Below are 25286 nucleotides of genomic sequence, written 5' to 3'. Positions count from 1 at the left end.
GTTTCTTATAAAACTAAACATACTCTTACCATACACTCCAGCAATTGCACTCATTCGTATTTATTCAAATCACCTGAAATTTATGTCCACCCAAAAACCTGTACACGATATTCATAGCAGTATAGAGTCATTGACTGTAAAAAATGTACCACTCTGATGTGGGATATTGATAGTGGGGAAGGCTGTGTGTGTGAGGGGGCAGGGAGTATATGGGAACTCTGTACTTTATGCTCAGTTTTGCTGTGAACCTAAGACTGCTCTAAAAATTAAAGTCTATTTTAAAAAATGAAAAAAAAATACTGTAGGAATAGCCTTTTTCTTTATTGTTTTCCAAGACTGTGACCACACTACGCTATTAAGCTTTATTAAATTGTTTTACATATCATCTGAAGAGGGATCACCTCAGGAGCTTGTCAAATGCAGACTCCTGGGCCACACACCTGGAAACTTATGAGTCTGCATTTTAACAAGAAGCTTGGTAATGTTATGCACAGTAAACTGAGAGCCACAGTACTGCAAGGAAAACTTCACATATGATTTATTTTACCCAGTTAATATTTGCCATGTCAACTATGGATTCCTTTTCTCTGCTTCAAAATTGGCTTTTTAATGGGCATTTAAGGAAGAACTTAAATCTGATGTAGAAACATAGTATAAAAAGTTAGGAGTAGTTGCCTCTGGATGGTTAGATTACAGGTGATTTTTATATTTTCTCTGCTATTTCTTCAAGTAGTTTATCATAAACGTGTTACGTTTTGAACTAGAGATAAGGCTATACATATGTATTATAGAAAGATGCCTGAAAGAAAATACATCAAATATTAGCCTTGGTGTGTCTTAATGGTGGTTTTATGAGTGATGTTTATTTTTTTTATCTTTAAGATTTCTTTTATTCAAATTATTCATCAAATAATTATCTTCGGTTGGAGAGACACTGGCTTCTCTCCAACAGAACGGAAATTGTGTGTGGTTTATTTGGTGGGGAATTAGGAGAGAAGGAGATTATTTGGAGAATGTTATTTGATAAAATCTTAAATATCAAAATATCTGCCATAAAGAATAAGTCTTATGAATATTTTTCATACAAGTAATGATCTTATAACAGTAATGCCCTGTATTTGCAAATCCCAGTACGAAATCGTGGGCAGTAGCAGCTGCTCCTGGAATACCCATAGATATAATTGTATTAATTATCATATCGTGTGAAATATATACAGTACCATATTTAATTTTCATGTATGTAATATGCTGTATTTAAATGCATGTACGTGTAAATGTCTATAAAAAAGTTTTTTAAATAAGGTTTTGTTTTTTAATACTATTAAATAATGCCTTTGGTGTATAGAACTGAGTTCTGTTTTCTTCAGAGATGAGAGCTCCCCACTATTTCCTATTCCTTTTCAGACAGCCTGAAAGGGACGTGTTGGCTCAACATCCAGGACAACCGCTGTGAGGTGAACATTAACGGAGCCACTCTGAAATCCGAATGCTGCGCCACCCTCGGGGCTGCCTGGGGGAGCCCCTGTGAGCGGTGTGAACTAGGTAGGAGCCTGGCCAGCGGGCTTCTGGGCTTCGCATCGGAAAGCTTCTTCCTCAATAGGCATCTCTTTCTCTGTATATTTCCACCATGAGGCAGACCATAAGATCATTACCCTCCCCAACATGTTGTCTTTTCTGGTAAAATGTATTCATTTCTGGAAATATGTATTTGGTTTATCCTTTTACTATAAGCAGACCTTCTGAATAGTTTGGATAAGGAAGGGAATCAACTAGAATTTAGCTACTGGGTGACTATCAGTATCCTCCAATATTCTTATTTGCATGTGTCCCGGTAGAGCATGATGTCTCTTTTCTCTAAATCTTTTGTTTACTTGTGATTTGGTTGACAGTGTGAAAGCAAAAGGAAATTGTAGGAAAAATTATGAGAATCTCAATATGGGTCAACACCAATGGAGTTACCACAGCATGTCATGTGCTCCACTGAATTGAACAGAGGGCAGCTGGAGTCCTTTGCCTCTAAAGCCCAGATTGTGGTTTTTATTTAGTTCAATTTAGATTCCATTATACTGTTTCTTGAGCTTAAGACAGTTGTGTTTTTTGTAATGAAGTAAAAATGTGTCCTTTGTTCTCACAGATACAGCTTGCCCAAGAGGGTTTGCCAGGATTAAAGGTGTTACTTGTGAAGGTGGGTGCATTCTTGAATGACATTGTTAAGTCTTTAGAGCAGTATTTAAAATTAACATTCACTGGGGCTTCCCTGGTGGCCCAGAGGTTGAGAATCTTCCTGCTAATGCAGGGGACACGGGTTCGAGCCCTGGTCTGGGAAGATCGCACATGCCGCGGAGTGACTAGACCCGTGAGCCACAACTGCTGAGCCTGCGTGTCTGGAGCCTGTGCTCTGCAACAAGAGAGGCCGCGATAGTGAGAGGCCCGCACACCGCGATGAAGAGTGGCCCCCGCTTGCCACAACTAGAGAAAGCCCTCGCACAGAAACAAAGACCCAACACAGCCAAAAAAATAAATAAATAAACAAATGTGGGGTTTAAAAAAAAAAAGAATTTAAAATTAATAAAAAAAAATTAACATTCACTCTCACACTTTGGAGATATTTATCACTTTCAAAAACCTTGGAATTTCAATAAAAATACTAGATGTAGTCAACAAATGTTTTAGAATAATATTCTTAGGAAACAGCTTAGAATTTCCCATTTCTCCTCTTTATGCTGTTGGATGAATTTTTGTGAGGACATCACTAGCCTTTAAGGCACAGAACAGCTGGCAAAGGTGTATGTCTGGGATGTGTTTTATGGACGGGCAAGACTGTGGTAGTTTTCACAGCTGGTACCCAGGAAACCCGGTGGCTTCGTTGTGGAATATTTCTGCTTAACTCAAGTAATAATCCACATTGTATTGCAGAATGAATATGCTATACAGGAAGTAAGACTACACCTGCTTTTTCTACTTGTAACATCTTTTTCTCTCTGCTTGCTTCATTTCCCTGCAGACGTTAATGAGTGTGAGGTGTTTCCTGGTGTTTGCCCAAATGGACGCTGTGTTAACAGCAAAGGATCTTTTCATTGTGAGTGCCCTGAAGGCCTTACGTTGGATGGAACTGGCCGTGTGTGTTTGGGTAAGTCCATGCTGTCTTGTGTTTTATGCATGAAACCAAGCATGAATTTTCTTATTTTTTTGGAGAGTGGCCTGACCAAAACTATTTGGTCTATAGCTGGAAAACTTGCTTTAAGTGAGATATTTGGGGGAAACTCACCAGAGGATATTTTTCAAGTGAATGAATTTAAATGAAATGGTTTCTGTATAATACAGAAAGTTAGTATACTCTCAAATTTATCTCAAAAATTCATCTTCCCCGACTGAAACTCTGTACCTATTAAACACTAACACCCCTTATCCCTCTCCCAGCCCCTGGCATCCATGCTTCTACTTTCTGTCTCTATGAATTTGACTACTCTAAGTGCCTCATAGGAAAGGAATCATATGATATTTGTCCTCCTGTGACTGGCTTGTTTCATTTAGTGTGGTGTCTTAAAGGTTCATCCATGTTGTAGCATGTATCAGTATTTCTCTCCTTCCTCAGGCTGAGTGGTGTTCCATTGTATATATGTACCACATTTTATTTGTCTACTCATCTGTCGATGGATGCTTGGGTTTCAGCTGTTGTGAATAATGCTTCTATGAGCGTGGGCCGTACAAATATATTTTTGAGTCCCAACTTTCACACACACACACAAATTATAAGTTCTTTAATCAGATATTTTAGACTGTTTAGTCTTTCACACTGAGTCAGTGGAAGAAGAGAACTATGTATATTTTGAACATAGAAAAAAATGGGAGACTCGCGTTTGAAGTTTAACATTTACCAGCCCATTGCAGCTATGCTCCTTGACAAGACAGGGGGGAAAGTCATGGCAAAGTTTGGATGTGGCTTCTGTGTGAAAACATTGACTGATCCTACCTCTTCCTTTACCATCTTCAGAATTTAAATTTTCTTAATGCTTTATTTTCTAAAGATTTTAAATAAGGAAGCTCTTTCTGTCAGCATTGTATTATAGAAATGCCTAGCTGACTTTATTTTTTATCAGCGTTATTCTTGACTAAACTTAAGTTTCATGATTGAAAGAGAAACTTCTATTGATTCTGTGTTGTCTCCGAACAATTTTTTATTTACTTAAGGGATTTTTTCCCAATATCTTATGAAACAGGAAGTTTTTAGTTTGTAAAATAACTTTACATAGGCTTGTATTTGAAATTTAAGCTTGTAGACAAAGTGTGAGCAATGGTAGTATTATATTCCAAGATCTTCAAGGTATTTAAATAGGTATTCTAAAATTATATATTAACTAAGTATTCAAAAAATTATATATTAAAAATTATTCCAAAACTCTATAATAAATATTTTTAAACTATTCTATTCAAAGATCTTTAAAGTATTTTAAAAACAGGGATTTTTAAAATTAGTAGTAGGAAAAAAGTTTGCAACAGCATACAGTTTAGTTATTATAATTAACACAAATTTTATTTTAAACTAAGTTTTGACAGCATATTTAAATTTGGATACAAAGTATGACTGTAAAATCATTTGGAAAAAAAATCATATGGAATTGTTTAGAAATTATAATATCCAAAGTCCAATTATAAAGAAAACTTCTTTTTGGAGTTTTATTCTTAAATTATCTCCAAAGTTTAGAAAAATGTAAAGTATCTTTTGAAGATGACAAAGTAATAGTATCAGTATGGTCCAATAACTAATGAAATCAAATTGCCTTCAGTAACTAAATGATGCTATATATGAATTTATATCATTGATTTTAAATTATCACTCAGCAAAATAAATTCTCAGTAATATCACTCAAAATCATGCCTTTGTAATATTCTAAGAGGATATATCGGATTCTTCATCCTTGTACTTCTGTTAAATGCTTCTTTTTTTAACATCTTTATTGTTAAATGCTTTTTGTCACTACTTAGATTTTGCTACAATAACTTACCATGGCTGTGAATGTGAGAAGGTTTCAAGAGATTGGCATATGAAAATGGAAAATATTCTGAGAACAAAAGAGATAAACTGCTCTGATAGAAGTTGATCTAAATCAAACTCAGATGCTTGCAGGGGCCAAGAAGTTAACATAAATGAGTGAGGTGGTAATAAGGAGTAGTGAAGACTGCAACAAACTGTAAAGCACATGTACTATCCAAAGGTTTCCAAAATTAGTATTAAAATCAAAACATTCACAGGCCATATGTTGACAGTGTTTTGATTCCTGATGTAAATATTGATATGAAACTCAGTAGTAAAGGCACAGGATTACTCTACCAGGCTCTTATAACTTTTAACATATGTAATTCAAATGCTTTTTTCCCCCCACTAATCACAGAATTGCTCATATTTCAGTGGCCCTAAAATATGCTAAAGTTATTTGTTCTTTCTGATGTCAGTGATACAAAAAAAGGATCATAGCTGATGATAAGAAGGAATCTTATCCCAAGGGAACCTTTTCTTCCTGAAGGTGTCAGGTGAGAATTAGGTAACACTGAAGGAGAACCCACCTGTTCTCTCTTTAAATGACTGTCATTATGGTATCCATTTCAGGAGGTCAGGGACTCTGTCTCCTGCTCATTAGTGTGTCTCCAGGGCCTGGCCTTATCCCAGGGCCTAAGCAGGTATTTGGTATGTGAATGTTCAGTGCATCTTACAGCTTAATCTCAAACTGTGGTTCCCTCTCCCTGTAGATATCCGCATGGAGCAGTGTTACTTGAAGTGGGATGAGGATGAATGCGTCCGTCCTGTTCCTGGGAAGTTCCGCATGGATGCCTGCTGCTGTGCAGTCGGGGCGGCTTGGGGCACTGAGTGTGAGGAGTGCCCCAAACCTGGCACCACGGAGTACGAGACCCTGTGCCCCCGGGGGCCTGGCTTTGCTAACAGAGGGGACGTCCTTACTGGGAGGCCATTTTACAAAGGTAACCGTCAGCAGCGCATTTGGTCTCTCTGCACTAAAGCTCACCTTCCGCATTCTCTGAAGATTGATTTTGCCTTAAACATTTGATTTCCCACTTTATTTTCTTTGTTAAACAAAACATGCAACCAGCCTTATGGCCCAGGAGTATAAATCACCTGTACAAGTTGGTGTTGAAGTGAAGATACTAAAAAAGACAGCTAATCTCACTTTTCTTACAGCCTTCTACTGTACTGCTGCTTTCCTCAGCACAGCCTGATGAAATGCAGCCCTGATGTTGCAAAAAGTTCTCTATCTCCCCTAAACTTTACAAAACAAATAGAAATAAAAGGATCAGAACTGTTCAGTAAAAATACAGAATCTTTTTCACAGTTGACACTTCCTGTGTGGCATCAATGTAATCATTGAAAAATTTGATATCCCCCATTTTTACTTGAGTACATTCTTTTCCATCATGTTAGATTTTTAACTTAAAATGATGGACCTACCCTTTTATTTTTTAACATCTTTATTGGAGTATAATTGCTTGACAATGGTGTGTTAGTTTCTGCTGTATAACAAAGTGAATCAGCTATACGTATACATATATCCCCATATCCCCTCCCTCTTGAGCCTCCCTCCCACCCTCCCTATCCCACCCCTCTAGGTGGTCACAAAGCACCGAGCTGGTCTCCCTGTGCTATGCAGCTGCTTCCCACTAGCTATCTGTTTTACATTTGGTAGTGTATATATGTCCATGCCATGCTCTCACTTCATCCCAGCTTAAGGATAAGCTGGACCTACTCTTTTATATCAACTGGCTCTACATTCCAGCTCTGTTCTGCCTGTAGATATCAATGAATGCAAAGCATTCCCTGGGATGTGCACGTATGGAAAGTGCAGGAATACAATTGGAAGTTTCAAGTGCCGTTGCAATAGTGGCTTTGCTTTAGACTTGGAGGAAAGAAACTGCACAGGTGAGACTATTCTTCTGTTGTACTGGGTAAACCTTGGCTCTCTTTCTTTTGCTATTGGGAAGTACTGCCTTTAAAAGCCCATCTTCTCACTAGGAACATGTACATTGTTCTTTTTATTTCCTTTTCCTGATGCCTAAACCACTTCTCCAGCAAACTTGTGAGAGAGCTGCAAAAGAGCATGAAAATAATATCTGTGCTACCTACAAGAACAGTATAACAATAGGATTTTCAGAATATATGAGTACTAAAGAATATAGCCATTAAATCAACACTTGTATAAACTTGACATTCTGTTACAAATTTTAAGGTTTGTAATAGAGAAGTTGTAACTTATTTTCCTCGTCTGTGGGCAGTTTTCTTAATATTATGCTTCAGTCACAGTCCATATCCATACCCTTATCCTTCTCTCTAAGAAAATACACAAAATTCCAAGTTTTTCTATTAGGTAATGTAACAAATTATTCCAAACACTTGAAGTATGTCTCCAAGGTCTTGTTTTCAGAACTCTCGTTTTACATATTCTCTTTGGAATTTTCCCTTTTCTCCTGCCCCCACTACGCGTTCCTGATCTCCATTGAAGTGTCTCTCTTGACTTCTTCCTAGCTTCGTACTCCATAGGATCCTAGTGATTCACTCCTGGCCCTCCCCAGCCTAGACTATCCCCTGAGCATTTCACAACTATCCATCTGGTCTTGTGGAGTTCTGCCGTCTTGTCTTTCTGCCGTGCCTTCCATGCCGATCCCCGACTCCTAACCCCCTCACCACTGTTTTCTCCACTCGGGGCTGCTGAACTTGGTGGGGAGAGCCTGAGAAAAGGTGACCGAGGTCCCTGCATTTGCCCCCAACCAGGCCTTTGCTGCTGCTGAGCGATACTTGTATTCACCTCTTTACGTCCCTTAATAAATTTCTCTTAGCGGCACTTCTAAACCTCTTCTGGCTTACACACCCTCTCGTATCGCTATTCATTCCTTTTCTTCTTTATTGAAGTCAAACCTGATTGCCAGGACCCTTCTCACACACCCTCTTCTCTGGTATAAAATGTCCTTTTCCAGCCCTACTCTCTCCTCCATTTCCAGAGAAGGAAATGTGATGTTCTTCTGCAATTTTCCAGCGAAACTCTCTGCTTTCACTCTCCTTCCCTCTTTCTTCTCCAGGCCCTTCTTAGCGGAGTTCACTCCTCTCTCTCTGGCATCTCCCCCTCTTTACTGGTTTCTTTCCCTAGACCTGTAAACAAGTGCAGAGGGTCTCCTCAGCCCTCCTTTTCCCTCAAGCTACCATGCTCTTTTCCTACTTTCACCTCTCATTCCTCTCTTTTAAGTAACCATTTGCTTTGTAGCCCCTGAATGCTGACCTCCCTCCTTCAGGCACATATATATATACTCTTAAAAAACACCTTTGCCAAGTTCAAAAAAATCTTTCTCTCAGTGCATATTCTCCTTGACCTCTGGCCAACCCCCTCCTTGATTTTCTTCTCTCTTAGCTTCCATGGTATTTCCCGTCTGAGTTGTCCTATCATGACTATGATGTTCCATCTCTAATCTTCCCAGATTCTTCTTGTCTTTGGCATTTTCCATCCCTTGGGCATTTTCCAAAATCCTCTGCTTTCTCAACATTCTGCCTCTCAGAATTGCATCTACCATCACGCCTTTTTGGATAGCCTCTGTTGAGCTGACTCCTAGGTGCCATCTCTAGCTCTCTAGTCCTCCTGAGTTCCACTCCTGCATTTCTAACTTCCATCTGGACAGTTACTCTTTGTTTTCGTCTCCCTTTGTCCCACCCCCCTTCCTCTGCCTAGGGACTTCCTTGGATATATTAATAGTATCATTTCACTCAGGATTGAAGCCTCAGACTTAATTTTGACACCTCCCTCTCCCAATAGAAAAGTGAAAAAGTTATGTATATTCTTCCATCAAAATGGTTGTTTCAAGTACTTGTACTATTTCTTCTACACTATTGCTGCTGTAGGTTCAGCTCCTCAGGAAACAGATGGAGCAGAGATTAGCAGGCACGAAGGTTATTAAGGATTGGTCTTGGGAGGGGGGGAAAGGAAGCAGAAGTGGGCTGTGATGCAGTCCCAATGTGGTCCTCAGCCCACCTGCCCCGGGAGCTCTGCATCTGGGAAGCACATCACAGTTGTCTTGATTAGGGCGGAGGGGCTAGGTGTTTATGTACCTGCATGATGAATCTTTGCATACATCTGCCCCAAGAAGGGGTGTGACTGTGAGGAAGGTCCGCTTAGCTGAGGTGCTTCCTGAAGACAGTTCTCACCTCAGGACTTTCTGCCAGCCGCAGTCCCGACAGCTGAGGGCAAGGACGCGTGAGTCCTTCCTTCTTGAAGGGGGACCTGGGCAGCACATCGCAGTCTCTACTACACTGCAGATTCCTCCAGCGTCTCCCACCCCAGTAAGTTTCCAATTAGATCCTTCATTTTCACAACCACCAGGTTTTTCATCCTAAAGCAGGGCTTGGATTGTATAACTTCCCGCAAAACAACTTCTATTGACTTAGATGATCCTAGACGTAGATAAAGAAGCTTTTCCAGTTCTGACTGCCCTGTTTTTGGTGTGAAATTAGCCAAGTCACTTAATGGCTCTGAAACTCAACTCGTTTATACTGTATAAGAGAAGTTTGTTGACAGCACTGCGGTGTTGTGGGATGCAATGTGAAAGGACAGTGGGACACGGTTGGCTGCCCTTCTTCACAGCATGTAAGGCCCATCTTCTGCTCCCCACGCTGGCGCCCTCAGTAACCGTACCTATCTTACCTGTACTTGCACCCATTATCAGCCTCTCTATGACTTGATGTTCTCTGAAATGCATTAGTTTTCTTCATCTGTGCATTTTATCTCTTGCCCTTCTATTTATTCTACATCTTTAAAGTTAGAATTTCTATGCCATCTTCCAGGATCAGTTCAAGCCACTTCCTCCAAAATGCTAATTCTTAACAGCGAATAGCTTTCATATATACTGCCCTCTTTATGAGACAAGAACTGTTCTCAGCACTTCAGAAACTCCTATGAGGCAGGTGCTACTACATGCCCCATTTTACAGATAAAGAAACTAAGGCACAGAGAAATTAAGTGACTTTCCCAAGCCCCTACACCCAGAAGATGACAGAAGTGGGATTTGTGCCCAGTCATCTGGTTCCAGAGTTCATAATCTACACTATGCAGCTCCCACCACATCACATCAGCCAAAATCTGTCCCTCCTCTGCCATTGAACTTATTCTGTGTTCTTCATATGGCTCTCATCACCAGTTCCTAGATACTGATAGATAAAAATTAAGAGAATTAGTGTGCATATTATTACCTGCTTAATTGAATCAATCAATTTTGTTAAGACTTTTGTTTAAAAGAAAGTACCTGCATTTTTTCAGTATGTCCTGCAATTGGGAAAAATCAATAGAAAGAAAACAAAAGCTGGGAGAAAGCAGGGGCTGAGACTACCCTCCCTACCCCCCGCAAGAGAATGTGTGCAAATTAGCCATTTATAAATCCTGTGATAGAAAAACTTAAAAATTTAAATTCACGAGAATAAACAGATGCTGGCAAAAACATTTTTCCCACTCTGACAAAAATATTTAAGCAAGTCATGTTTTCTTAATCTTATTTTACAGACATACTGCTCTATTGAAAATCTTGATTTCAGGAATGGGAGATTTCTCAGAGAATCTTATTTTTGAGAGTCTAAGTGCTGCTATTAAAGATTCTTATTTACTGTAGTATGTAAAAATTGACAAACGCAAAAGCCCATCATTATCGTTTGTTTTTAATTTTAAAATTAAATCAGTAGGCTCTTCCGTCTGAATATGACGCAGAAACACAGTTGGGGCATATTCCACGGCCCTGCCATATAGGCGCGTTCTCCGGCTCAGGGTTCAGTGGTCACATCTGCCTCTGAGGCTGTCTCTGTGGCCGGCTAGCCACCCCTGCTCAGAGGCAGCAGCCCTCTCACGCCCGCACCAGGGGCGGACGTGGGCTAATGCAGCAGAACCAGCGTGGGCTTTGCGTTTTGCATGGGACTCCATCCATATGGCCACTGCTTCCTCGTTTGCCACCTGCCTTGGTCGGCTCATATCCCAGTTGCTTGGTTCATCCTTCTGTTATCATTTCTAAGCCACAAAGAGAAATCCACAATTCCAGAATTCTTAAGGACAAAAAGGGCCCCCTTGCCCATTGGCTGTGACAGTTTTGGCAGTTGGGGAAAGGAATATGCCTGCAGCCCTGTCCCCCTCGAGGTGACCTCCTGAAAACACATCCTTCTACGCCTCGCCCCTGCTTCCTCCAGCACTTTTGCTCGGAAGGCCAAACCTCTCTGTTTGTTAACACCTTCTCATCTCACTCTGGTTTTCTGAATTTCTTTTAAACCCTGTGAACTAGACATTGACGAGTGCAGGATTTCTCCTGACCTCTGTGGGAGTGGGATCTGTGTCAACACGCCGGGCAGCTTTGAGTGTGAGTGCTTCGAAGGCTACGAGAGCGGGTTCATGATGATGAAGAACTGCATGGGTAAGCTGCTCGGGTCTGCAAACCGGTGTAGCACAGACTCCTTAGTGCGACCTTGGCCTGTCTCAGAGCTGTGAACAGCATGCTTGGCAAGGAGCTGTGGTGAGAGAGAGAACAGATCTAAGTGTCAGACAGGATATCCGCTCCTCGATAGCTCTTGGGGAGCCCCAGGCCCTCGGTGCCTTAATGGCAGTGAGATATTGAGACTGGATTCTGCTTATTTATAGAATCTGAAGTCACCACAGACTAACTGCTGAGGAGGGAGTCACTGAAAATGTATGGTAGTGGGTGGTGACCCCCAAATTTATATTGTCATGCGAATCCCATGTCCTTTTCCTTACTTGGGTGTTATTACAAACACTCTTGGCATTGCCCACCTTTTAGCCCATCGTTTGATTTTTAGCAACTTATAGGACTCAGCTCATGGGATACAGAAAGTGATCAGTCTAAGAGTTTTCTTTCACTTTGATTAGAGATAGAGACATATGGTGTCTGGAGTTTAGAGTGATATAAAGCGAATATTGTTTATTTTTACCTCTCATGAGCCTGCTCATTTCATACAAGTAAAAGCCTTGATAGCTCACTATCTTTTCAGAGTAGAACTTTAACCTTTTATCTACTGATCATAAAGTGAGGAGAGCGTTATCCCATCTCTTACTAACCCATGTCTCATGTTTGAGTCACAATGACCTCAGATAATGAATCTTTCTCCCATGCTGTGTGCGTGAACGTTTTTTCCTCAGAGTTCTTTAATGGCTCTCACGTTTTTACCTTTCAGACATTGACGAATGTGAACGTAACCCTCTCCTTTGTAGGGGTGGCACCTGTGTGAACACTGAGGGCAGCTTTCAGTGTGACTGCCCACTGGGACATGAGCTGTCACCGTCACGTGAGGACTGTGTGGGTGAGTTTGTCTCCTCAGCACATAAAACCCTCCCAGTTCAACTGGTAAATATCATAAAGCTCAGAGGTCGTTCTCATGAACTGGTTGGTTTGGGCCTGTGAAATCTAACAGATTAACATTTGGGAATTCAGAGTCTGTACATTTGGATTCAGGCTGTGTCTTTAGAAGATGCTTACCCCAGTTCCCCTCGTTTTCGTTACAAGTGCACTGGAAAGGACCCTGTGGGAGGGACCCTGTGTCAGGCCTTGTAGTTCCCTCCTCCGGGTCGGCTGGGATGGGACAGCTGCTCCCCTTGGAAGGGCTGCTCCCTGATAGTTTGCCTGTGTGCACACCTGTGCACAAGGATCCACTCGGTGCCCCATGTCAGTCATCACAGGGTCTGCTCACCTGTGTGTGAGCTCACGCTCCAACCCCCTCCTCACAGAAGCACTGAAGCCTCTTTACCGGCCCTGAGCTCGGGGATGGGGGGCGGAGGATGTAGGTGCGACCACGGCTGGTCTTGAAGAAGCGTTCCATAGGCTTTAAAGCTTTGATTTAGCCAGGAAATGTTTTCCTCACAGTAAGTCTTTCTTGAAAGTGTAAGCAAATAAAACAGTTTAAAATAGACAGATCCCACACCCCCAAATAAAAACATAGCTTGAGCACACCTCCCGACTACTCATGTATTTATTTATAACCCATATTTATATCGCTATGCTAATGATTAGGTGAATCTTAAATCATAGACCATTTTATTTATTTTTTAAATTTTTTTATTCAATGAAAGATTCTTTAAATTCTATCGTGCTTTACAATTCTCAGAAGTTTTGCATTCGTGTTTTTGTATAATCCCATAATAACCCTTTTTTTTTTTTTAACCCCTACCCCTATCTTGCCCCTCCACCGTTTCCTCTCCCCACTGGTAACCACTAGTTTGTTCTTTGTATCTGTGAGTCTGCTTCTTTTTTCGAACAGACATTTTAAAAGGTGAAAGTTTTAAATATTTTTAATTCCACTTTAATAGTTCAAAAAGCTTTTTCACACAGATAATTACAGAATATTTATTCATGGTTGTGATACCAGTGATCCAGAATCTGTTTCTAAATTCAGTTTATTTTGCTAATTAACTTTCATGGTTTTTTTTTTTTTTTTTTTTTTTTTTTTTTGCGGTATGCGGGCCTCTCACTTCTGTGGCCTCTCCCGTTGCGGAGCACAGGCTCCGGACGCGCAGGCTCAGCGGCCATGGCTCACGGGCCCAGCCGCTCCGTGGCATGTGGGATCTTCCCGGACCGGGGCACGAACCCGTGTCCCCTGCATCGACAGGAGGACTCTCAACCACTGTGCCACCAGGGAAGCCCTTCATGGGTTTTATAGCTGAAAAAAAAAGTTCCCCTCAATGATATAATGTCCATTATAAAATATGTATTTTTGCATGTTCAATGAAATAAATATTTCATGATTATAAACATAAATCTGCCACATTGTCTTCTTAGTAATTTTGAGAATTTGGGGTGAATTTCTTGTTATATCTGATTTTTACCTTAGATTGTGTTTGACGGGTAACTTGTGTGAGGAAGTGTCACTCTACCATTTTCTTGCTCTTCTCTTTTTGCATTATTAGTACTAGTTTCTTCCACAGATCTTTGCAGGCGTTTTCTTTAAGGCATCTGCCCATCTTATAAGGGTTAATTTACTTAAAAACAGGCAATATAATCTGTAATCCACCTATCCAGGCCCTGTAAACACAATGCCATGAAAAGTTAAAAACTGAGGGCCCTATTTTCAGCCCCTCTGTTTTTGGAACCAGCTGTCTTCCTTCAGGAACCTTCATGTTATTTAGACAACACGTAACCATCCAGTTAAGACCAGCTGAGGGTGCCAGTGTAAATTCATAGATTAAGTATTAACAAGCTTTATTTCTGGCATGTGCTAGGTGGATGTGGTCTAATGTGGTACTCACTAGCCACACGTGGCTATTTAAATTTTATCAAAATTAAATAACGTTAAAAATTCAGTTCCTTAGTCACAGTATCCATGTTTCAAGCACTCAGTAACAGCTACATATTGGACAGCACAGATATGTAACAGTTCCATCAATGTGAAAAGTTCCACTGGAGAGCACTGTTGCAGATAGAACTAAGAGAAATATAGATTCTGGCGTTTTCTTTGAATTGCTGCAAGAGACCATCTTACTTCCCCCTGAAGTAAATAAAGCCCTTTGGAGACCATTGCTCTGATGCTGCATGTTCTTGATACTTTAAGTGGTGTTGTGATTTCATAAAACATTAACTCTGTGTATCTTTTTATAGATATTAATGAATGCTCCCTGAGTGACAATCTCTGTAGAAATGGAAAATGTGTAAACATGATTGGAACTTATCAGTGCTCCTGCAATGCTGGGTACCAGGCCACGCCAGACCGGCAGGGCTGTACAGGTAAGAGTAGACCAGGCAGGTCTGGAAGTTGTATTTCTCAAGTCAGTCGAGGAATGCTTCTGGCACGGAATATATAGTGACGCCGATGGGAGTCCTTTGTCCTAAAAACAAATCTAAGAATGGGGGCAGATGCCATTGGTGGTTTTGCAGAGGAACCTTTGGTTTTATAATAAGAAACATCCTATATTTCTCTATATATTTCATCCTATATGGTATATTTGAGTTCTTTAATCTTAGGTTACAGGAGCTGAATGTCAAATGAAATGCTGTCTAAAAGGAAGTGAGAGGAACTAAGAAAGGCTAATGTTACAATGATCAATCAACATGAAAAATCCAAAGTCACTGGAGCATTGTCTGTTTAAGAAGAAGTAGAAAAACTCTCTTTTTTTTTTTTAAGGCAGTATCTCTGACAAGTAACGTGGTGGCAATGTTTTTACAGATATTGACGAATGTATGATAATGAACGGAGGCTGTGACACCCAGTGCACTAATGCAGAAGGAAGCTATGAATGTAGCTGCAGTGAAGGTTATGCCCTGATGCCAGATGGGAGGTCATGTGCAGGTACAGGAAGGAAAATACACAGACTTTGTACATCTGGTTAATCTTATCTTACAAATCTGGCTCCACATATTTTGTGTGGAACTGGATGGAAAAAAATGCATGAGCTTAATAAAAGTCATCCTTGTTTTTCATTTGATTTTGATTTTGTATCATCAGATATTGATGAATGTGAAAATAATCCTGATATCTGTGATGGTGGGCAGTGTACCAACATTCCTGGAGAGTATCGCTGTCTGTGTTATGATGGCTTCATGGCTTCAATGGACATGAAAACATGCATTGGTGGGTACCATAAGAACAGGATAAATATTTATGTACAGTGTGCACACACACACACACGCGCGCACCTAAGAAGAAAAGGCTTTTTTGGTTATTTTTAAAATTCAAACCATTGTATTAGAAGATGTGAAAGCCAAAAAGGAAGAATTATTTGAAAAAAAAATCCTTAAAGACAATATATTTATCTGTAATACTGTGTCCTGCAAATACATTATATTTTAAACGTTATTTGTGTATCTCATTAGTATGCTATTCAGTTTAAAAGATAGCTTTTGAATTACTAGAATAAACAAGTATTAACCAAGGTGTGGAAAATCAATTTCCTAGACGTGAATGAATGTGACTTAAATTCAAACATCTGCATGTTTGGGGAATGTGAGAACACCAAGGGATCCTTCATTTGCCACTGTCAGCTGGGATATTCAGTAAAGAAGGGGACCACGGGATGCACAGGTAGGTCTCAAGCTTGTATCCCCTGTGTTTCAGCTTCTTATATTTCAGAGGTTAACCTTCAGCATCATTTGTTCCCTGGAATTTCTTGTACTTTCACCCACACCAGGTTGTGACAGTTATGTGATGAGTAACTGGCCCAGAGCATGTGTGATGCGTTTGTCTCTTCTCTGTGGTAGATGAGCACGGTCTCCGCTACCAAGCCGCAGACCTGGCTGCGTGCTTGGTCACGGAGTGGGAGAATGGGTGTGGAATCTGGCCCCCATGGTTCTGATGTGCTCCTGGTAGCTCTTGGGGCAGCGTTCACTTTCTCCTGCCCAAACAGGAGATATACGTAAGGAAGAAGCACCAAAGGACCTGGAGGAATCCCAGGTGTTTGCTGAGTTTTACAGGTCTTTTAAACTAACAAAAATTAATCTAAAACTTATATTTAGACTCTTTTCCTTCCTTTCTTTCCCCATCTTTTTCTCTGCTCTTCCCTCCTCTCTTTCCATTTGCTGTTGCCTTCTCTTCTCCCTGCCCAAATTTCCTCTCTTCGCTTTTTTTCTTTGTTCACCCCATTCATTTTATCTCTTATTCCTGTTCTCTACTAAATAGTTTTAGCCTTTTGAAGGGCGGATGGGGGTTGAACTCCCAGGGTCAGTGCTTTGGGCCAAATGTCCATCATTGCTCAAGGCTTTAGTGTGGTATTTTGCTCAGGCCAGGTGGTGGGTGACTTAGACTGCAGCCTAGGCCTTAAGCTGACACCTCCAGGAAAGAGCAAGTAATGAAAGAAGAACTCTGCATGTTCATATGTATGTGTACCACATACACAGACACTATATACATAATACTGATAAAAGCATCTGGTCATTTTCCAGAAAACATTTCCAGTGATTATTTTTATATATTCTGGCTGGCAGTTTCTTTCAGGGAAGGCCTTGTTTGATTTGGATCATGAACTTCCAAATCCTGTTGGAGTCTAAACATATTAAAAATAAAAGTGACGTTAATGTTTTCTCTGTGTTTACTTTAAAATTTTGCCTATACAGAAATCTCTTGGAAGTAGAATTAACTAGGTTGTATCTTATCTTCATATTAACTACGGTTTCTCAGATGTGGATGAGTGTGAAATTGGTGCCCACAACTGTGACATGCATGCCTCATGTCTAAACGTCCCAGGAAGCTTCAAATGTAGCTGCAGAGAAGGCTGGGTTGGAAATGGCATCAAATGTATTGGTGAGTATTTTGCAAATGTAAATAACCTTCGCTAAGACAGAGAATCCCTAGAGGCTCTTCTTTGCACAGTTGTTAACCTACATACTTAAATAGGAACATGCCTCTTAGTTTCATTTATTCTCTTGAAAATTAAAGGCTGTCTTTCGTTGCAAGATAATTCTTGCCTAAGAGTTTCCTTTAACTTTGGTATAAATGATCAAATTACAACAGTATGCCTTGGCATCTGCTTTTTAATGTGGTGTTGTTCAGTAAAAATTATTTGATGTGCAGCCAGAAATCCAAACAGCTGTAGGATGAAACATGACTAATATATTTTTCCAGTTTTTTCATAGAGTAACAGTGAGATTTAAAACCCAGTGAAATAAATGAAGGGAATGAAACGATTTTTTTCAGATAACCTAGGTCTATAGTAAGTGGTCAATACCAGCTTCTTAATAGAAAATAGAATTCTTCTTCCAGAGAAATCTAAATGTCTTGGATTCCAAGAAGCCAGATTAGAAGGAGAATGTGAAGGCAGTTGCCATTCTCCAAGTTTTATAGTTCTTGACCAAAGTCTAATAAGTCCTTTATAGCTGTGAGGCAAGGAACTGGATTTTACCCTTGATGTCATTCATAGTGCTGCTTGGTACGTTCAGTGTTTTATGTGCCTCAACAATAAGGCATGTTGCAACTCGTAAAAATTATCCAGGTCTATCTAAAATACAAATTAAAGCAAGCAAAACCGACCTCCCCATGATTACTCATTAAAACCTGATAAGCCTGCAGCAAGAATTAAAGGATAATTTTAAGATCTCTTATTAATAATATTAGTTAATTTGAATGTACTTTCTTACCTACTCAATTGTTTTATACTTGTCAAATGTTTATGAGCTGACTCCAGAATTTGAGTTAACATAGTTTTTAAATAACTTTGCTAAGGAAGGTTCTCTCACGGTGTCACTAAGTCCACTAGCTACCCACTTGAGTCCAGCCATTTCTCTATCATTAATCTCACAACTTTTCAGCTATATCCCCATTCCCAGTTTTCTAGTCCCATTTGTTTACTGTTTTTCCCTCCTCTAGCCTCTCTTTTTTTGTGCTTCTTGTCCATCTATCACTCTGGCCAGCTATCGAAAAATAGCCTGCCGCTAATACAAAAGATTTAACCATGTCCAGGCACCTCTACTCCAAAATGGCATCCAAATCCCTCCACTCCTTTCCATCTCCATCCCCCTGCTCTCATCACAACCGTTCTCTCTCTCAATCTGCCCCCCACCCCAGCCCTTTCTCTCCGTTAGCTGCTAAAAGAACCTCCTCATATGTTGGCTTACTCCCTCTCTGGTCCTCCCACAATCCATTCTCCACATTGCAGCCAGGTAGATTTTTTAAACCATGGATCTGATTTCTTCACAATTGTCATCTTAATCCATTGAATTTAGGATAAACTTCAGCTTCCTTCACATGGTTTACAAGACCCTATGGCATCTTCCCACTATCTCTCCAGCTTCACTTTCCTTCATCCCTGGTCTCCTACATTGTTCTTTGTCACTCTAACCTCCTTTAATTTTTGTCACATCAAAGCTCTTTTCCTTCTCAGTGTTTTCATACGTGCTGTTCCCTCTGCAAGGAAGACCCATCCCTACTTCTGTTCGCAGGTCAACTCTTGCTCATCCTTCAGATGCGAAGTTAACTGAAAATGACTTCCTCAGTGGAGCTTTCCTAATTCCTGCAATCCAAATTAGACACCCTTCTTATTTCCTTATACCTTGTAACTTTTCTTCATGGTACATGTATGACAGTATTAAATTTAATTGAATTCTCTGTGTTTAACATCTGTCTTTTCCACTAGACTAGGGGTTCCATGAGGTCAAGAATCATATCTTGGTTTCCTCATCTATAAAATGAACTTGAAAATTCTATGGTAATTTTCCTGCTCTGAAATTCAGTATTATCTTGAAAATTGACCCCTTTTTTAGTGATAAGGTAGCCAATGATAAAATTCACCCTCGGTAGAAATCGGAAAGAAATCTAGGCCTGGTTTTCTTTTAAACATTATAATTCTAGTTGATTAGACAGCTCACAAAACGCTTGAACTAATTATTTTGGCCCATGTTTGTAGCATGAACACTTTGGATCATAGGTCTGAGGTCTTAGAAAATTATATAGAACTGCAACTTGACCAGTAAACTAAAATACATTCCATTTGGCCAGTTTGGGGCCAGTTTACATTTAAATTAAGACAAATGAAAATCTTCCTGGGTGTTTAAATATTCCATTTTCATTTCTGAACTTTATTGCTATGTTCTCTTGACATGCAGATCTGGACGAATGTTCTAATGGAACCCACCAGTGCAGCATAAATGCTCAGTGTGTCAATACCCCAGGCTCCTACCGCTGTGCCTGCTCCGAAGGGTTCACTGGAGATGGATTTACCTGCTCAGGTGGGTGAGGTCCTGATTTTCATGCAACACTCTGTATGTTTTCATCATCAGAAGAAGACTGTAGTTAAAGGAGGCTGAAATCACTACCTCTGTTTTTACACTTGACTTAAGGTGAATATGTATCTTTTGCTTACATTAAACACAAAAACCTGGAAAATTTTTAAAATAATGGCATTTATTACTATCATGTACTCTTAGTGACTGTCATTTCCTTTTATTCATTAATTAACATAATGGTCAAAAATACAGGCTCTGAGTCAGACCATCTGGATCCAGATCTTGCCTGTGCTGCTTACTGGCCATATAGCCTGAAGTGAATGACTTAACTTGTGTGTCCTTAGTTTCTCCATTTTAAAATGGACATGGTGGTAATAATAATAATAAATACTATTTCCCTTTTTCTTTTATATCATTGAATGAATGACATGTTGGGAAAACTATACAGCTTCTTAAAATAAAATCTATGACCTACCCAATCACTGCTATTTATTGTGTTTATCAAAATCTCAGTTTATCACATGGTATTGAAAGGATTAAATGGAATAATACAAGTAAAGAGCTTAGAAACATGCATCATAAGAGCTTAATGAATGTGAGTAAATTCACTCTGCATTCCTTGAGGATAAAACATCCACTTATTATATTCACGTAAAAGACTAGATCATCTTGCTGGACATAAAGAATGATACTTTTAAGCTTGAGAGATAGGTGTTTCTCAGTTGAATTTCAGTGCACACTTTAAACCCCAAATTAAAAGATAGTTTTTTCTAATTAGTGACATCAAAAACACAGACTTACAGTTTTCTAATGCCTCTTTAAGAAAACATGTTTATTCAGTTGTAAAGCTTCCTTACTTTTAAACCTTGGGTACTGCATCTTTCTTAGCATGTCTCTGCACCGTGGTGTGAGGGCAGGGGCATGGCTTTGGTATCAGACACAGCTGGCCCTAGACCCTGGCTCAGCCGCAGACTAGATCACTGTGACTCCCAGGCATCAGTCGCCTCCTCTTAGCCTCGGGTTCTTCCTCTTGTAAACCTCACAGGGTTGGTGAACTAAGTGAAAACATGAACGTCAGGCAGCTAGCACACTCCTTGGCAAATGTTAGGCCCTAAATATAAGAATATTTTAATGAGATTATAATGGCATGAAAGAAACTTTCCTCACTCCCTTAGAGTGTTCCTTACTTGCTTAAAAATACTTGAACTAGTGAAAAAGTTGTTCATTTTAATACTGTAATGTTTTCAAATGAATTAACACCATTTTAAGATTAATTCCAATGTTCTTGGTTATATCTAAATGATGTTGGTATAACACAGATGCATCAAATTAGCATTAAAGAGAACTGAGACAGATGTGAGAGACACCTCGTTCCTACTGTTTATCATAATGGAATTGAATGTTAGGGCATAAACAGCTCTGCTATCAAGTTGTATACCCTTATTTAGGTGTATATGGATAATTGTTGTTTGATGTTAATGAGCACTAACTCAAGCCAGTGAGACTAGTTTAGTTATAGAGCAAAGAAAAAAATGTCATGAGATTTGGAACTTAATAGAGATGTAATTTGCTCCTTCAACAGATGTTGATGAGTGTGCAGAAAACATAAATCTCTGTGAGAATGGACAATGCCTCAACGTCCCGGGTGCATATCGCTGCGAGTGTGAGATGGGCTTCACTCCAGCCTCAGACAGCAGATCCTGCCAAGGTGGGTCACCAGGATTCCAACTCATTTCCAAGTTGGATCAACTACAACAAATGAAACCACAAAAAGGGCTGAACAGGCTCCACCTGGAAGCAGAATACACAGCACATGCTGCACACATAAAAGTCATTTGTTTAAGCATGGATTATTTTGCCGAATGAATAATGATGAAGGTGGCTTTCATCTCTTATGAAGTTTTCCTGGCCAAGAGCCAAGAGTTGGAACTTTGGCTTATTCGTTTTTTTTTTTTTTAACTATTTCTTTTTTTATCACTAAATGAATGAAATGTGGATAAACTGTTCAGCTTTTAAAATATATTGTGTACCTCAATCACTGCTATTTAATGTGTTTATCAAAATCTAAGTAGCTCATTTTTGGCATTACCTTTATGCTTTAGTCAACTGTCTGTATGTCTGGGACTGGAAGTCCTCTTCAGGGACTCATCAAGAACTACACCTTTTGCTTAAGAGTCATGTCTCCTGCCTCTAAGTTATGACATCACCTACTTTCCTAGAAATGGGACTTCGTGACTAGTGTGATATCTTTCCAAGAAAAAGAATTTGGATTTTCTTTTACATTAGAGACTCAATTCACATTACATAGAGTTTGGGCCATCATTGTGTTCATAAAAGTACGTGAAAATGTAAATAAAGGAGAAGGATTGAAAACAATTCATATGCCATAAGGTTTTAACAAAATTAGTGATTCATAGAAAACCTTAAAAAAAAACTCAGGCTAACTGCTAGCAAAGATTATAAAATGAAACCAGATTATAGGCTTTCCCTACATGAGTATCTAATCAAATGAACAGAAATAGTAAATGCCAGCGTGCGCGCGCGCGCAGACACACACACACACACACACACACACACACACACACACACACACTTACTTCACCAGCATCAACCAAACAAAAATTATGCAATCTGGGGTAGCTTGGAGTAGAGCCTGACTCTGCCCCACCACCAGAAGTGTCACTGAAGAAAGAAAGTGTGCCTAAAAGATCATGGCAATTTCCATAAATATCTACCAATTTGAAGAGAATCAGAATGAGAGAATGAATAGTAGGCTCTGGGAAGATGATATTAGAAACTGAAAGTATTCATGCTTCTACTTTGACCTGCTAGGTTGGGCAGAACCTAAACCATTTTATACAAGGCATCTGTAGAATGAGCTTTATTTTTTTCCTAGTCCTGGTTCCTTCTAAGCATTGAAGTCAATTAGTAGGAACTGTGAGTCAATGTGTTTATGGAATTACATGATTTATTACCCACGTCAGCTTGACAAGAATTGGTGGGAAAAGGGACAAGTTAGCAATAGCCAGACACATTTGCCAACATAAAATTTCAAAATGAATCCTTTATACATAAGACAGCATTTCCCTTTCATAATTCTGTTCCATTATTTGTGGCCTAGGGTCTTCCAAAACTTCTTGCAGAACCTCCCTCAAGGTGATGCTAAATAGTTTCTGTTTACTGTACTTCCTTCTCATGTTGGCTTTCCCAAAATATGTTGTTTCCATGGAGAGAAATCCCAGTTGCCAGGGCACCTGAGAGTGGCACACATGTAGCTCACCCTTTGCTCCATTTAACCAGATGCCAACTTTTGAGATCCACAAAATGCAATTCCATGGTTCTGCCTGTTTCTCTATGGTTTTGTCTTCTCTCTTTCTATGAGATCTGGCACATTTAGACAGTTTATCCTGAATTTATTACTTTAATTCCTTGATATTTTCCCATCTTATTATAAATTGATGCCCCTTTGAATTGATCCTCTAAACAACATTTTCCACTCAGCATCTACCTCTAATCATAAATTCTCAGAATTTCTATAGAGTTTAAAAAACTGCTGGAGTTGGCCATTTCCCAGTATTCTTCACCAAAATGGGAAGGTACAGAACCTGCAAGAACCTCCTCAGGGACAGGTTAGGACTCCAGCAGATGGAGTAAACCCAGATGCAGAGCATTTAGTATGATTTCCGAAGAGAGAGCAGGGGCCAGGTTCACCAACAAAGAGCACACAGAGCCCAGTGGAGGTCCTCCCATCCGTATTTCTCCTCTTCCCCCACCTTATGAAACTCTGGGCCACAGAATAGAAGCTATAATGAAACCCATACCCCAAGCTGTCTTCCAAAGAAAGCCCAAATCAAAAAAGAAGGGAGGATGTCGAGAAGCTCCATCTAAACTGTATCTCAGAGTACGGTTGACACTTGAATAACATGGGGGCTAGGGACACTTACCCTCAGCATGGGGAGAAATCTGTGTATAACTTGTAGTCGGCCCTCAGTGTTCACAGTTCTCTGCATTAGTGGTTCCATGTCCACACATTTAACCAACTGCAGATAGTGTAGTTGCACTACATACGCTGTAGTATTTACTATTGAAAAAAATCCATGTATAAGTAGACCTGCACAGTTCAAATGTATGTTGTTCAAGCATCAACTGTATATAAAACTCTTGAAAGAGCTGACCAAGTAATGTGTAAACAAACTGAAACAACAGCAACTGTGCAGGTGTTCTATGGAAACAACAACAACAAAAACATACAAAAAGCAGATAATCAATCCAGAGTAGAGGAAAACTACTTAAGGAACAAGAGCAAATTTCGCATAGGTATATTGTACCTCAGATAACCTTAATAAAAACATATGATTGAACAAGTTCAAAGTGATTATAAAAACAGAAAAAAAAGACAAAAAGAGATACTGCAGAGTTAAGGGAAACAAAAAACGTGGACCAGTGCAGCAAAATAAGAGAACAATTAAATAGACACAGCAAAGAACAGAGGAGATGAAAATGTAATTACTACCATAGAGAATGGACGTGAGATAATCACAGTGAAAAAAAGGGGGGAGAAGATAAATTAACACTATTAGAGAAAAGACAAAGACCATAAACTTAAGTATAATGGGTGTTTCTGAAGTGAAGAGTCCCTAAAAATTGAATAGAAAAAAAGTATTAAACAACCAAACATTTTCCTGAAATAGAAGAAGGAACTGAATATACAGAAAGAAGTAAATCATTTTTATTTAACCTTATTGAATTTGTCAACTTAAGTAATAGAGATTCTTCAAACTGCAGATAGAAAAGGCAAGTCATGAACAAAACATTCAGTACCAACACACATTAGAATGCTGCCCTCACAGTTATAAGGACACATGTGACAAGAAAGCTATACCTCAGAGTTAGTTAATTATAAAGACAATAGACAGGGCTTCCCCGGTGGCGCAGTGGTTAAGAATCCTCCTGCCAGTGCAGGGGACACGGGTTCGAGCCCTGGTCCGGGAAGATTTCGCATGCCAAGGAGCAACTCAGCCAGTTGCACCAGCAACTGAGCCTGTACTCTAGAGCCCACGCGCCACAACTGCTGAAGCCCGCGCGCCACAACTGCTGAAGCCCTCGCGCCTAGAGCCCATGCTTTGCAACAAGAGAGGCCACCGCAATGAGAAGCCTACACACCGCAACGAAGAGTAACCCCTGCTCACCGCAACTAGAGAAAGCCTGCGCGCAGCAATGAAGACCCAACACAGTCAAAAATAAATAAATAAAATAAATAAATTTATTTTTAAAAAAAAGACAATAGACATATCCTGACAAGTGAAATAATTCAGAAACAAACCACCTGTGGGATCTCCCTTCTTGTCTTGGGCAAAACAAAAACAAAAACAAAAAAAACACACAACTTATCAGCAATGAAAAACAGCCAATCAAGAAGTAAATGAAGAAGTGACAATAAAAACATTATTGTTTCCTTTAAAGAATTAGTACTAAATGCTGTAGAGATTATGGTAAATGCCATGAACATTTAAAAAGTGAAAATAATATGAATAACAAAAATGAGTTGGAAGCATATATGGATGCTAATTGTTAATCATCATTGTATAGAATCCATTAATACTGTCTTA

At 39.7% G+C, this 25286-nt stretch overlaps 1 protein-coding gene across 2 annotated transcripts in view; it reads left to right on the top strand.

Moving 5' to 3' along the window:
* FBN2 (fibrillin 2) overlaps nt 1–25286 on the top strand; it is a 233974-nt gene that overhangs the window by 157320 nt on the left and 51368 nt on the right. For both annotated transcript variants that reach the window (XM_079916031.1, XM_079916032.1), the window contains exons 21-34: nt 1405–1542; nt 2135–2185; nt 3005–3130; nt 5749–5976; nt 6803–6928; nt 11308–11436; nt 12212–12337; nt 14626–14751; nt 15191–15313; nt 15470–15595; nt 15920–16045; nt 17138–17260; nt 19558–19680; nt 21260–21385. In XM_079916031.1, the coding sequence (XP_079772157.1) occupies nt 1405–1542; nt 2135–2185; nt 3005–3130; nt 5749–5976; nt 6803–6928; nt 11308–11436; nt 12212–12337; nt 14626–14751; nt 15191–15313; nt 15470–15595; nt 15920–16045; nt 17138–17260; nt 19558–19680; nt 21260–21385 (1797 nt within the window). The remainder of the gene's footprint in view (nt 1–1404; nt 1543–2134; nt 2186–3004; nt 3131–5748; nt 5977–6802; nt 6929–11307; nt 11437–12211; nt 12338–14625; nt 14752–15190; nt 15314–15469; nt 15596–15919; nt 16046–17137; nt 17261–19557; nt 19681–21259; nt 21386–25286) is intronic.

Source organism: Stenella coeruleoalba, assembly GCF_951394435.1.
Source record: "Stenella coeruleoalba genome assembly, chromosome: 3".
NCBI lineage: Eukaryota > Metazoa > Chordata > Mammalia > Artiodactyla > Delphinidae > Stenella > Stenella coeruleoalba.
The sequence above is the reverse complement of the archived record's forward strand: the minus strand, read 5'-3'. Positions and strand labels throughout refer to the sequence as shown.